This window comes from Amblyomma americanum, chromosome 4 (genome assembly GCF_052857255.1).
Source record: "Amblyomma americanum isolate KBUSLIRL-KWMA chromosome 4, ASM5285725v1, whole genome shotgun sequence".
Classification (NCBI taxonomy): domain Eukaryota; kingdom Metazoa; phylum Arthropoda; class Arachnida; order Ixodida; family Ixodidae; genus Amblyomma; species Amblyomma americanum.
The window spans coordinates 221,503,835-221,516,058 of record NC_135500.1 but is presented as its reverse complement, the minus strand read 5'-3'; the positions used below and the strand labels follow the sequence as shown (position 1 = coordinate 221,516,058).

Here is a 12,224-nt window from a genome sequence, read left to right as displayed (position 1 = left end):
TACGGGCGCCGAATGGGGGAAAAGAAAAGCAAGACTGTTGGACTTTGTGGACGCATAAAGGAAAATACGAAAGAATATATGACTGTAACGGTGAGGAACAATGCCACGATATACAGAAAGGTGAGTAGAAGATTGTGAACAAAAAATGACAATTTTCTCTAATTCTATAAACTGCATGAACACCGACCGCCTCAACGCAACCGCATGAAAAGACACGGCACGCGCATCCACGAGGTGTTGGATGTGTGGGGCTCGGCGGTCAAGAGGACGCCTGCTCTGACCACCGCCACGGACTGAGTGAAAGGAGTTCGGGTGATGGGACGAAGATTACTAGTGGGTTTATTTACGTTTTTACAAGCGTAAGGATCGAAAGTTGGGGGGGGGGGGGGGGGTTCTCACTGCATTCGCTGTCGAGTTTTATACTGTTCCGCGTGCCTAAATTCCCCAGCCCTCGCCGGGGTGGGAGTGGCCTGAAACTATCACTCACGCGCACAAACTCACAACAGCGCACATAAGGGGTCTTTGAACCCGCCTTGAGAAATGGAAAATGCCTTGTGTCATGGCGCTCTTTGGCCGTAGATGCCCTTGCGCCATAAAAATCCATAATCATCAACACCGCACGTAAGGACACGCCCCCGTCACATGTTGAGCCCGAGAGAGAGAGGAGGACGCCGTCGGGGTCACGTGGACTGCGGCATGTGACGTCATCTGGCCAGCCGAAGGTTCCCACGTGCGGCCGGCACCTGTTCTGCATCAGATGGCCACCGACGCGCAAGGCCAGAACGCAAGGTCGGGAAGAGAAGCCGAAAGGGGTCCTTTGCCCTTAGAGATGCTTTCGATGGCTGGGGACGATGAGCGCCAGCCCTCCGCGGTGCTAGCACGCCGAATAGCCACCGGAAACGAGGCTCTTGTAGAGGCAATTTGGGGAAGATAACGTCAGCTTGTCGCCGCGGCGGCGTTCGGCGGAGACTTTTGAAAGGGGGCTCCGGTTGTACTCAAGCTGCAGCCATCCGCTCTTTCGGGTGCCGCACTCCGATCGGGCAAAGCTCGGTAATTAGAACCAGCTGACACCTGGCTCCATCTCCGTGTGGTCCTTGGCGGCAGGCTTGGGCGCGATCACCATCGAGTTGCTCGGAGCCACCCAGAAGAAACAGTTGCCAACAGGCGAGACTTGCTGCCGCCGTTGCTAATTGCTAGAGTTGCTGTCGCCGTTCTTAACAGCGGTTGCTCGCGTGATTCCGACGCTGTCGCGCGTCGGCAGCAGGAGTGGGCAGCAGGAGTATCGGCCAAGCGGGAGGTGTATACACGATGCTGTGGGACCGATGCCACATAGCCACAAACATTGCGAGGTCTTGCTCAGGGTTGACCCATCGGAATAGTGCTTTCGACTGAGAGTACACCTCAACAAGTGGCCTGATTCGCGAGCCCTGCCAGCTTCAAGGGAGCCGCACAAACGATTATCAGCTCAGACACGGATACGAAGCTCAGCACGGAGTCCTTTAGATGCTCTACATCTTTAGATGTCCCGCCGTAAAAACGAGACTTGTCCCAATCGCGAGTTATGCCTTCCGAACGTCGGTGGCCGTTCTCGGCAACATTTAAACGAGTCGTCGTATTGCGCGGAGGCGGCGAAAAATTGGCCGAGTTGGATGTCACCGGAAAACGCGTCAGATAGCGAAGCAAGGAGCGAGAGCGCCTTGCGCAACGCCAAGATTTTCTATGAGCGCATTACTGCGTGCGGCATGGGCGGCTCTGTGCGAGAATCTGCCCAGCACCCGGAGAAGGGAACGATGCCTCCGATTATTCTTTCGCATATCCTCGGGACGATCGGCGTCGAGTCCGCGCTCAGTGTATATCCGGCCTCCGACTGCTCGGCCACTGCGGTACACACGTGTCCACTGCGGTATATATCTGTGGCTGTCGGTCGACCAGTGCGACATTCTAACTCTTCCCATGCGGCATAGTGAGCTTTGTCTCCGCGCAATACGGTAGAAATACGTGCGCTGCTCTCGAGTAAATAGGGCATATTAGCGTTGGTAGACTGCCTGAATTTCTATCAGCCACAGGAAAGCAGCACGGCATTCTGTGCAAATAAATCCTGTCAATATGTGGACTTAGTTACTGTCGAACCGCAGTCGTCAATTTCTTCGTGTACATACAAACATTTCTCATTTGTCGCATGGTTAAACCACGCAGAATTGCAGGTGTACGCAAACGGAGCGCCGTCGCGACTTGCATCAACGAGCCTTTTAGAAGATAAACATTTCTGCGCTGTATGAAAGTGTACCTAAGCAAAACTAAAAACATTAGTGCTGTTTTTATTTTCCTGTCATATATTTTGGCCAAGATTGGAATACTTTAATGCGTTTTCGCTTCTATTTCCGGTTGCACAGAAATTAATAGACGACATCACGTTAACCCTCGTCGCTGGTGGAGATGCACTCGCACAGAAAATGTCCGAAGTCATCGAAAAGGTTAGTAGTTTCGCCAACGTCCTATGCTTCAACTAAAAGAAAAAAGTTAATTCGTTCTTTTTCCTTTGAGCAGAGCTACAGAAACATCGTGAGAAGAAAAGTGCTAAGACTTGAAGCAGCGTTTTCCGGCGTCAAAAGAAACGTAAGCTCCGTTGGACATCTGTTTGGAAGATTTTATGCGCAGAAAACGCTCTATGAGGTGTTGTCCCGAATTACACGCGATGTTTATAAGCTTTTTTTTTTTCACTCAATATCAGTATAGGATTTCCGTGTGCTCTCACCCGTGTTCCGAACCGTGTATGAATAATTGCAATCGTAATTACATTCGAACTTTCGAATGAGCGAAGCGCTATAAAGTTAGCGCGATGCTAGATGAAATCAACTGAAATTATCGTAATTGTTCATTTAGATCGTTAAGAGCCCAAAGGGCTTACTTGAGGGTGAATGCTTAACATAGTAACTTAATGAAACATACGAAGCTATTCATGACGTTAATGACAAACGAGGGCACAGTTTTAGCAATTCTGTACACGTGGCTGTTGACGGCGGCCACGTACGCTGATTCAGTGCACTTTCCAAAGCTCGCTGCGCTGTGCCCGTAGTCTACTTTCAGGCCGTACCATTAGCCCCACAACGGGCAGTGCAGATCGTCTCTCGTTGCGCACGCGGTGCAGGTGATCGCGGCGCTCGGCCACTGCGATGAGCTGAAGCAGGCGTACGACTCCGGAGTGTCCATCTTGTGCAACGTCGTCCTGTCCAACACGGTAAGCCGACTCGTACTGCACGGAGCCACCTCAGAGAGCTGCGACGGCTCGCGAATGGAACAGCCGCCGTTGCACTGCCTCGGCATTGCACTCAACCTCCTGAGTCCATGCATGTGTTCACAACCGTTTTCGAAAACAGTCATTGTTCAGCGACGTCCTGGACGGCAGCAGCCGAGTGGCAATTTACACGAGGCTGCGCCTGAACGCATAGTGCCGGAAGTAACGAAGGCGAAATATGAGCGGCCCCCGAGTAAATGCAGCCAGCGCGACTCGTCCTCGCAGAACGGCTTCTGGGTGGCGCTGGTCGTAACTGCTCTGCTGGTGGCCTGCGCCTCGTTCACCTCCCTGCGGCTGTCGAGGCAGTGCCTGAAGATCACCAGGATGGCCGAACCGGACGCACTGTCCGACAAGGACCACAGGTGGGCAACCGTATCCTTTCCTTCATGGCATCGAACGGATGCAGAGTGCCACTGTCAAGTGTGTTAGGCATGGTCTGGATGATGAGTGACGGATACGTTCGTTTCCGTTGTCAGTATATTCGCTTAGTCCCAGTTAATTATGGGGCCAGTTTTCCTGGCATACTCGGCGATTGGGTTCGTTTAACACGTCGTTCCGGTGTTGTCTCAGGAGTCTCGCCAAGTCTTTTTGCCTCCCGCGTAGTGCGCACTGATAACCACAGGGCACAGTCAATGCTGTAAACGACGCCGCGAAACTTGCCACGAGGGAGCTGGTCTTTCACGTTAACAAGCCCAGCCCGTACCTCGGGACAAGAGCGATATTGACACCGTGCTTGCAGGAAAGCACGGGCCTCACTGGTTCCTGCTACATATACGGGACAGGGACTAGTCTCGTTCTTTCATCACTTCCGCTTCCCTCGGAAGCAGGCTGCTTTGGTGCCACTGTTCCGGTTGAACGAAAGGGGATTACGTCTTCGCAGCAGACTTCTCTGGCACGATTGATCGGAGGTGCAACCAATGGGGTGTTGTTGCGGGCTGGTTGGTTGAAGATTACTTAAAAGGGAACAGCGCGAACACAGGACAAAGAGAGGAACGTACCACACAGGCGCTGACTTGCAAGTGGCGTTTATTGCAAAGGTGCACACACATATTAAGTAGTCTCGAGGCAAGCTGTCAGCTTAGTCATCGTCAGGGGTGGTGCAAAGGGCCGGATAAGAGCGATAAAATCTTACACGTTTTAACAAGGAACGTTGCCTGTGGGAAGGGTGACATGAGAGAATGAAAACAACAGGAAGCCGGCGAAGGATGGACAACGGGCATGCCGTTGGGTAAAAAAGGAACGTGGCAAGCACTTTATGCAAAAAGAGTTAAGAAGTGAGATAAGGTCACTCGTCTAGATATATGCAGTCTCCTCTGACAATATATCTTGATGGACGGACTGCTCACAGACGTGTCGCCACGGTTTTGAATTAGGTAAACTTCATGTATCTCACGTGTGCGCTTTCCGTACTGTCTTTTCAAAGCCTTTCCCTTGTCCAGGGCTGGCACGCAAGAGCATTTTTTTGAAGTGAATGGGCAAGTTGCTGCCTGTGCCGATCTTGAGTGAAGTCGAGTGTTCCATCAGACGCTCGTTGCAACATCTTCCTGTTTTTCGAATGTAGGACGCACCAGCGGTATCTCATATACATTTATCCCTTTTATCCGGCCCTTTACACCGCCCCTGACGTTGACTCAGCTGGTAGCTTGCCTCGAGACTGCTTAATATGAGTGCGCACCTTTCGAATAAGCATCACTTGTAAGTCAGCGCCTGTGATGTACGTTCCTCTATTTGTCCTGTGTTTGCAGAGCGTTCCCTTTTAAGCAATGTTCAACCACTGACCGCTTGGGATTGACCAGGTGCACTGAATTAAAATCTAGGTATTTCAGAAGGCGTCGGTTTCCGTATAGACGCGAAAAGCAAGACCGGTTGGAGCACGGGTTACCATGCATGCGTCGAGGAACGGGAGACAGCCGTCGGTCTCTTCCTCAACACCGGTGGTTCGGCGAAAGGCACATGTCTTTCCGCAACTATTGCTCGTTTTACGCTTGCGTGACACAGCGCCCACTTCCTAATATGAATGGAAGCTCCCTTCCAAATCTGGAACGTTTAGAAATTCTTGTACAATGCAGAGTGCCCTCTGATGTAATTTTCGCCAACGGATCGTATTTTTAAAACACCAAACCATAACCCGAGCATACCGCGGTGTGAGTTCTTGCGAGAGATTTCTGCACGCCACGCGCGAAAGTTGTGCTTGGCAACAATGTAGCTGTTCGAAATAAGGCATCTTACGACCGTGCACAGGCGTGTATGGCGCCCCTCGCGCGCCTCATAAAGCGATCTGTGTCGATGGACTGCCGCTTCCACTGAAAATGGAGCTTTTATTGTAAAGGACGGTGAAATACAAGTATCGTCGCCACCGGCTATTTTCGCTAGAAAATGTCAGGAGCGCATCTCTCAGGCTAGCCGCGTTCTCTGCAGGTCGAAAGCGAACGTGGGTCGCGAGGCGTGCGGCGATTTTCGGAGCAGCCCTTCTCCGGACGACGACCTGAACGTCACGGTGCTCGGCGGCAGCGTCGAGGGAGACCACGCCTTCCGCGCCTGAGGACTTGCTCTCTCACCATTTCTTCACTGCTTTTTTTTTCCCCAAGACATGCGCACAGGGCAAAAACGACTCTTTGCAAGCGTCGCCTCGCGTACATGCACAGTGTCCAGAATGTTGTTTTGAGTAAAGCTCGTGCTCAGTGTGTTCACCCCCACTGACTGTCCGTGCACGCTTTCCTGCATGACCTCTGCAGGTGACAACAGGGCTGAACCACATAAACATCGTCTTTTGATCAATAAAACCATGGTCCGCTCTCGCACACTCACATTTTGTGTAATTTCTCTCAGAGCTCGCTATTATGCGTGCATAAAAATCGCTTAATGATTATAATAATGATGGCGATGAGATTTCCCTCTGATCGTTCCCGGCAAGGAAAAACTTCTTCGTCAAAAAAAAGTGTCTCCTCACCACAGAGGTTCTCGCTTTGCAAACCACGAAGCCGAGAATTCCGTAGGCAGACTTTTGCAATGCGCAACATTTTACCAGTCCAGGACGTTTAATAATAATAATTGGTTTTGGGGGGAAAGGAAATGGCGCAGTATCTGTCTCATATATCGTTGGACACCTGAACCGCACCGTAAGGGAAGGGTAAAGGAGGGAGTGAAAGAAGAAAGGAAGAGAGAGGTGCCGTAGTGGAGGGCTCCGGAATAATTTCGACCACCTGGGGATCTTTAACGTGCACTGACATCGCACAGCACACGGGCGCCTTAGTGTTTTTCCTCCATAAAAACGCAGCCGCCGCCGTCGGGTTCGAACCCGGGAACTCCGGATCAGTAGTCGAGCACCCTAACCACTGAGCCACCGCGGCGGGTACTGATTAAGTTTTACATAGTTATAACATTGGCGATGGTTTGTGGAGCAAAGAATCAAACAGCAATGGCATACTGTTTTGTGACACCAGCGTGCAGGCCGCGCTGAGAAAAAAGAAATCTGATGGGTAGTAACAGGATTAAGCATGACACCCCCCCCCCTTTTTTTTTTCCTTTTTGGCACAGCACTTATGTCCTTGCTTCGAACGGCTGAACGGGAACTAAGCGTTAAACGGCTGGAGATTAAGACACACACACACACACACACGCACACACACACACACACACACACACACACACACACACACACACACACACACACACACACACACACACACACACACACACACACACACACTGATTGTTTATCGGGGGCGGCAGAAAGTTAGGTGGGCGGATGTGATTAACAACCAGTATGCGGGGATACGGTGGCCGCAGCTGGTAAAGGAGACGTGGCCGCAGCTGGTGGAGAGACGTGGGAGAGGCCTTTGCCCTGCAGTGGGCGTAGTCAGACTAATGATGATGATGATGAAAGGCGCAGTAACTATCTCACCTCTTGGTGGACACCTCAAGCGCGCCGAGAGAAAAGGAAGGAAGGTGAGAGTGAAAGATAGAGAAAGAGGTGCCGTAATGTAGAGCTCCGGAATAATTTAGACCAGCTGCCTGGGATCTTTAACGTGCACTGACATCGAACAGCTCGCGGGCGCCTTTTGCGTTTCGCCGCTGTAATCCGTGACGAGTGACTGCATGTGCTTTGTCATGAGAGAGAATATAATATAAAAGCGTACTTTCCATTTCGTACCCTTCCTCACTCCATTTTTTTTCTCCAAATGATCTTTCGCTGCAATTTCAGAAACGAAGTCCATAAGAACCGACTGTGGGGCGACTTGGTGCATGACTCGATGATACAAGGCGCAAGAGTGGTTCGTCCTGTCCACCCTTGCGCCTGAGAATGTCACCGAATTTCTGAAGATCTGCTCTACATGCATGGTGCTGCCGATCATCGGAAGAGGGAGGAGGAACAGCGAGATTACTGATATCGAGTGGGTGGCTTCCTCATTCCAGGTCACGACTGGCCATGGATGCTCGACGAGCGCTCCTTGTGCCGCCAGGGTATCGCTGGACACCTGTGCCTCCCACAGCTCAATTAAATGATGCGCTGGGCGTCTTTAAGTGTCGGGGGTTGCACCCGCACCCCCACGAGGTGTGGAAGAGGGGCACCAGGGGTAGACCCCACGATATGTTAGCGGGTACATCTTGTTGTATCTGTGTAGGTTTATAAGTCTGAGAGGTACGGCGTCTTCAGTGCTGAGCTTATTGTGAAGGGGAGGATAAACCCTGTGGTTAAGCCGCCGCTGGTTCTCGAGGCATTCGTCATATTTGAATGCCGCGGGCACGAAGGTAAAGGGTGGAGATTGATCGGACGATTCGTTTTGCCCCGCTCGAGCTAAGGCGTTCGCCCTTTCGTTCTCCTCCAGTCCCGCGTGGTCCGGCGCCCACGTGACTTGACTTCCAGCTTCGCGCCCAGGATCGGAGCCGCCAGCAGCGGTGTTCGCCCCTTTGGTAAACTGCCGGCAAACCTGTTGCGAGTCGGTGACGACGTCCTGACCACCCTGCAGTGGTGCTTGATGACGCACTGCGGCTGTCGTTTCAGCCGCAGCTGGGCCCTTCGCCCTGACGGAGGCCGCGAGGGTCGAGGAGTTGTCTCTTCCGTTCACGGCGGCTACCGCAACATATCCCCTTCGGGGTACGCCTGAGAGTCCCGGCCTGAAGCCCAGCATGATGTGCGGGAACAGGTCGTTATCCTCTATGTAGTACTGGAAGCGGGCTAGGACCAAGGCACGAAGTCAACGAGGTTGGACGTAGGGCGCCGATCGCGGGCTTATTCTTGCCGGGCTTGGGAATGGTCACGATTTCCGCATGCCTCCACTCCTTCGGTACGTGGCCCTTGCTCCATAGTTCTTCATTCAAGTATTCAGTCAGGTCGCGGATGTGAATCAGGCTCAGGTTTCGAATAATGGCATTGGTTATTTTGTCGCCCCGGGAGCGGTTGTTGCTGTTGTTGTTGTTATCCTCATACAATGGCACATGCCCACATAGGGGTATTGGCCAAGAATTGGGGGCACAGAGAGTTTTTCAGGTAAATATTTCCTGGACGAAAATAAAATGAATGCTGAGGAAGGAAGAAGAAGTAAACAAAAATAAGAAGCGAAATAAAGCGGGAAATGCATAACGCACGCAGGAGGTCGCTGTGAGGCTCGCGCTGCGGCGTACACTTCTTCCTCCGTTATCGGAGCGTCTGGTTCTGGTCTTGGTTCCTTTTCGTATTTCAAGAGGCAGGGTCGCACGAGGTCTCTAACCAGGTATCTGGTTTTTAGGGTGTTTATGAGGACCTGGTCGTTTCCGGGATTGTCTCTTTAGTTTCGAGGTGGATATCGAGATGGTGATGATGCAGTGATCGCTGCCCAGTGTGTTTCGCCCAGGTGCACCCACGAGCATTCTTTTACGTTTTCGGCAAAGTACAGGTCCGGAAACGTGTCTCGACTGACGTCGCTGCCTATTCGGGCTGGTTGGAGGAGGTTGCATGGTCACCAATTCGAGGCCCGTTTGGATGACCGAATCGAGCAGTGATCTCCCCTTCGGCATGTCTTGCTCGTGGCCCCAGGTCACGTGTATTGCGTGTATGTCTCCTACTACTACCAGCTGGTTGATGCCGGCGGCTCTGGCACTGTCATGAACGATGATGCGGAAGTAGTCCTTCTGAGCTCTGGGTGGACTGTACAGATTCAGGATGAAAGTGCTACGCCGACCCCTCTTAAGCGGAAGCAATTCTACTATCATATGATTGAGATGTTGGTAAAATGTTCCCAGTGCAGTCACCGATTCGTGAACTAAAACCGCCACCCTTGGTGATCTCATGTGTTGAATAACTTAGTAACCCTGTAGCATCATCGGCTGTTTCCCGACCTCTTGAAGACAGATGTCATGGGTGATTTAATGGGTGATGGGTGTCATGGGAGAGTATGGGTGACTTTGGATGTACAGCTTGAGCGAGCTTGCCTTCTTGTTGAAATACTGCCAGATTTCAAGGTGTTGTTGCGCGCTGCGCGTGCTTGTTGACATTCATGCTGCTGCCGTCGCAACGGACGGCGCCGCTGACGTCACCAGGGTTATTTATTCCCTTGTGCGCCTTGGTGCGTGGGCTGCTGCTCTCACCGTCGATGCGCTTGCGCGATCCAAACTCCACCTTGCGCAGTCTTCTTGCAAGCACTTCGCTGCCCAGTGTGTTCTCCTTGTCTTTGGTGTCCCATTCGTAGCATAAATGCTTTCGAGGGTCCTCTGGCCTGAGACCGGGCCGGGGAGCGAGGAGGGCGCGAGGGGGGGGGGGATGGTAGGTTGTCCTTCCGCGTTGCGTCCTTGCCTGTGTGTAGTGTGCTGGCTGTCTTGGTAAACATCGCTTCTAAGCGTTGCATGTCTTGATGAAGTTGGTTTTCAGCTCTTTCTTTTCTTCCCCGGTGCGCGTTCATTCTGGGGAGCATTTACTATTGTTTTGATCGGAGGAGGCACTAGACTGATTCCGGCTCACCTGGTTGTTGCCTCGGTTCTTCCGCTTCGACTTGGATGGCTAGGTTATTGCCACCTGTCCGGGCTGTTGTTGTTGCAGGCAAGGACCGTCCACGTTGGGCGCTGCTGCTCTTCCCTCGCCCTTCGACAGAGGCATTGCACCGCGCCGCCTGTTGGCGTAGCTTTTCGAGGCGGTTCTGGCACCCCTTTGCACGGTGTGCCTCACCGCAGAGCCCGCACTTAAGCGGGCACTGGGGGTGGGCCTGGCATACCCGGGCATCCGGCATGGGGCGCACATCGTGTCGGTGTCCCAGTTGTAGGCAGACGTGGCACACCTGCCTTGTGGGTCGGTATGTGTAGTAGAGAACGTATCTCGGCACGATGGCCCCCTCGAGTAAGATAACAGCCGTCTTGGATTTGCCTAGCATTCTGGCCTGCAGTATAGTGACCCCTTGGGTTGGTCCGCAGGTTTTATTGAGTTCCTCGGATGGCGTGCCTGGGTCGATGCCATGCACGACTGCACGCAGGACGCCCTGTTCAGCTCGGAGGTTGAGGCGTGAGACATGAGCTGTGCTCACAATGATGGCGTTTAGCCACAGGATGAAATCCGACACTGCTGTTAGTGACCGCGTTGCCCTTCGTCGGCCTCCTCTGGCCACCGCGCATTTCCGCGGCAGGAGAGCGGCTGCCGTGCCGCGTATACCGTTCGCGGTCCTCTCCTCTTCCGCCGGCGCCCCCAGTTGTCGTCGTTGTGCGGTCCGGGGACTCCGAGGACGCCGATGGTTGGCGTCGGCTGCGGATCGCCCGTCAGGCAGCAGATTTCGCTGTCCATTCTGCTGACGAGGGTGGACGATGTCTAGCCACGAACACCGCTGCCTCATCACTCGAGTGCGTGGGCCCTTGTTCATCGGCGGCAGCTGCCTGACGTCGAGCGCGTCGCTGGCGCCTACCTCCGCGTTCCCCTCGTCAGACATTAATTTTTATCTCCATCAGAAAAGATGTTTCTCCCCGCCCCCGGCACGCAGGCCTGGGAGACGGTGAGTTGCGCATCCGCGGTTAGAGGCTGGCTGGCAGTCCTTTACTGGTAGCGGCCTCTTCCGCCAATGGATGGTGGTGCGCTGGAGCTCAGGGTCTGGGCTTCTTAGCCGGGTCTCCAAGGCTTTCTCAACTATAAATATTTTTGCCCGCCCCGCGAGAATTTGGGCACTCCCAAATTATGTGGTGGATGGTCCCTTTCGCCCCACAGTGTGTGCATCGATCATGCGACCTCAGCTCTGGTTACACGTGGTAAGCCCATACCGGGTTCATAAATGTGTTGGTTTGTAGCCGCCTCCAAGCGACAGCTTCTCTATTGCTTAATTTTGGGTCTTGTGGGGGTACCAGTCGATGCCCCAATTTGTAGTGGTTAACAATTTCCCCGTAATTTTGCAGGCGCTCCTCTTTCCCCAGCGCTCGGGGGGCTCTACGGCTACCCGGAAATAGAGAACTCGGGCTAGCTCGTGAGCCGCCTCGTCACCCGGGACGGCGGCGTGTGCGGGTGTCCATATTAAATTAATTTTCCTGTCCAGCGATTGTTGGCTAAGAGTTTTGGCCGCTTCCAGTGAGATTCTACCTCTTCCAAAATTTTGAATGGAGTTCCCGGGTTCGAACCCGACCGCGGCGGCTGCGTTTTTATGGAGGAAAAACGCTAAGGCGCCCGTGTGCTGTGCGATGTCAGTGCACGTTAAAGATCCCCAAGTGGTCGAAATTATTCCGGAGCCCTCCAATACGCCACCTCCTTCTTCCTTTCCTCTTTCACTCCCTCCCTTATCCCTTCCCTTACGGCGCGGTTCAGGTGTCCAACGATATATGAGACAGATACTGCGCCATTTCCTTTCCCCAAAAAACCAATTATTATTATTATTATTTACTGTCGCTTACTATGAACTTTGCTTCTGTTCCTACGCAGGCGAGCGCCATAGCAGCTTCCTCCGCAGTCTCTATGCTGCGGCCCAGAGACTGAGCTGCGTGCGAG

The 12,224-nt window shown here is 53.0% G+C and overlaps 1 protein-coding gene across 1 annotated transcript in view; it reads left to right on the top strand.

The window, feature by feature from the left end:
• Positions 1-6,046, top strand: part of LOC144127613 (uncharacterized) — a 37,757-nt gene extending 31,711 nt beyond the window's left edge. Inside the window, exons 19-23 of the mRNA XM_077660587.1 lie at positions 2,394-2,474; positions 2,548-2,616; positions 3,149-3,238; positions 3,521-3,657; positions 5,714-6,046. Coding sequence (XP_077516713.1) covers positions 2,394-2,474; positions 2,548-2,616; positions 3,149-3,238; positions 3,521-3,657; positions 5,714-5,837 — 501 coding nt within the window. The 3' untranslated portion in view covers positions 5,838-6,046. The remainder of the gene's footprint in view (positions 1-2,393; positions 2,475-2,547; positions 2,617-3,148; positions 3,239-3,520; positions 3,658-5,713) is intronic.
• The last annotated feature ends 6,178 nt before the right edge of the window (positions 6,047-12,224 follow it).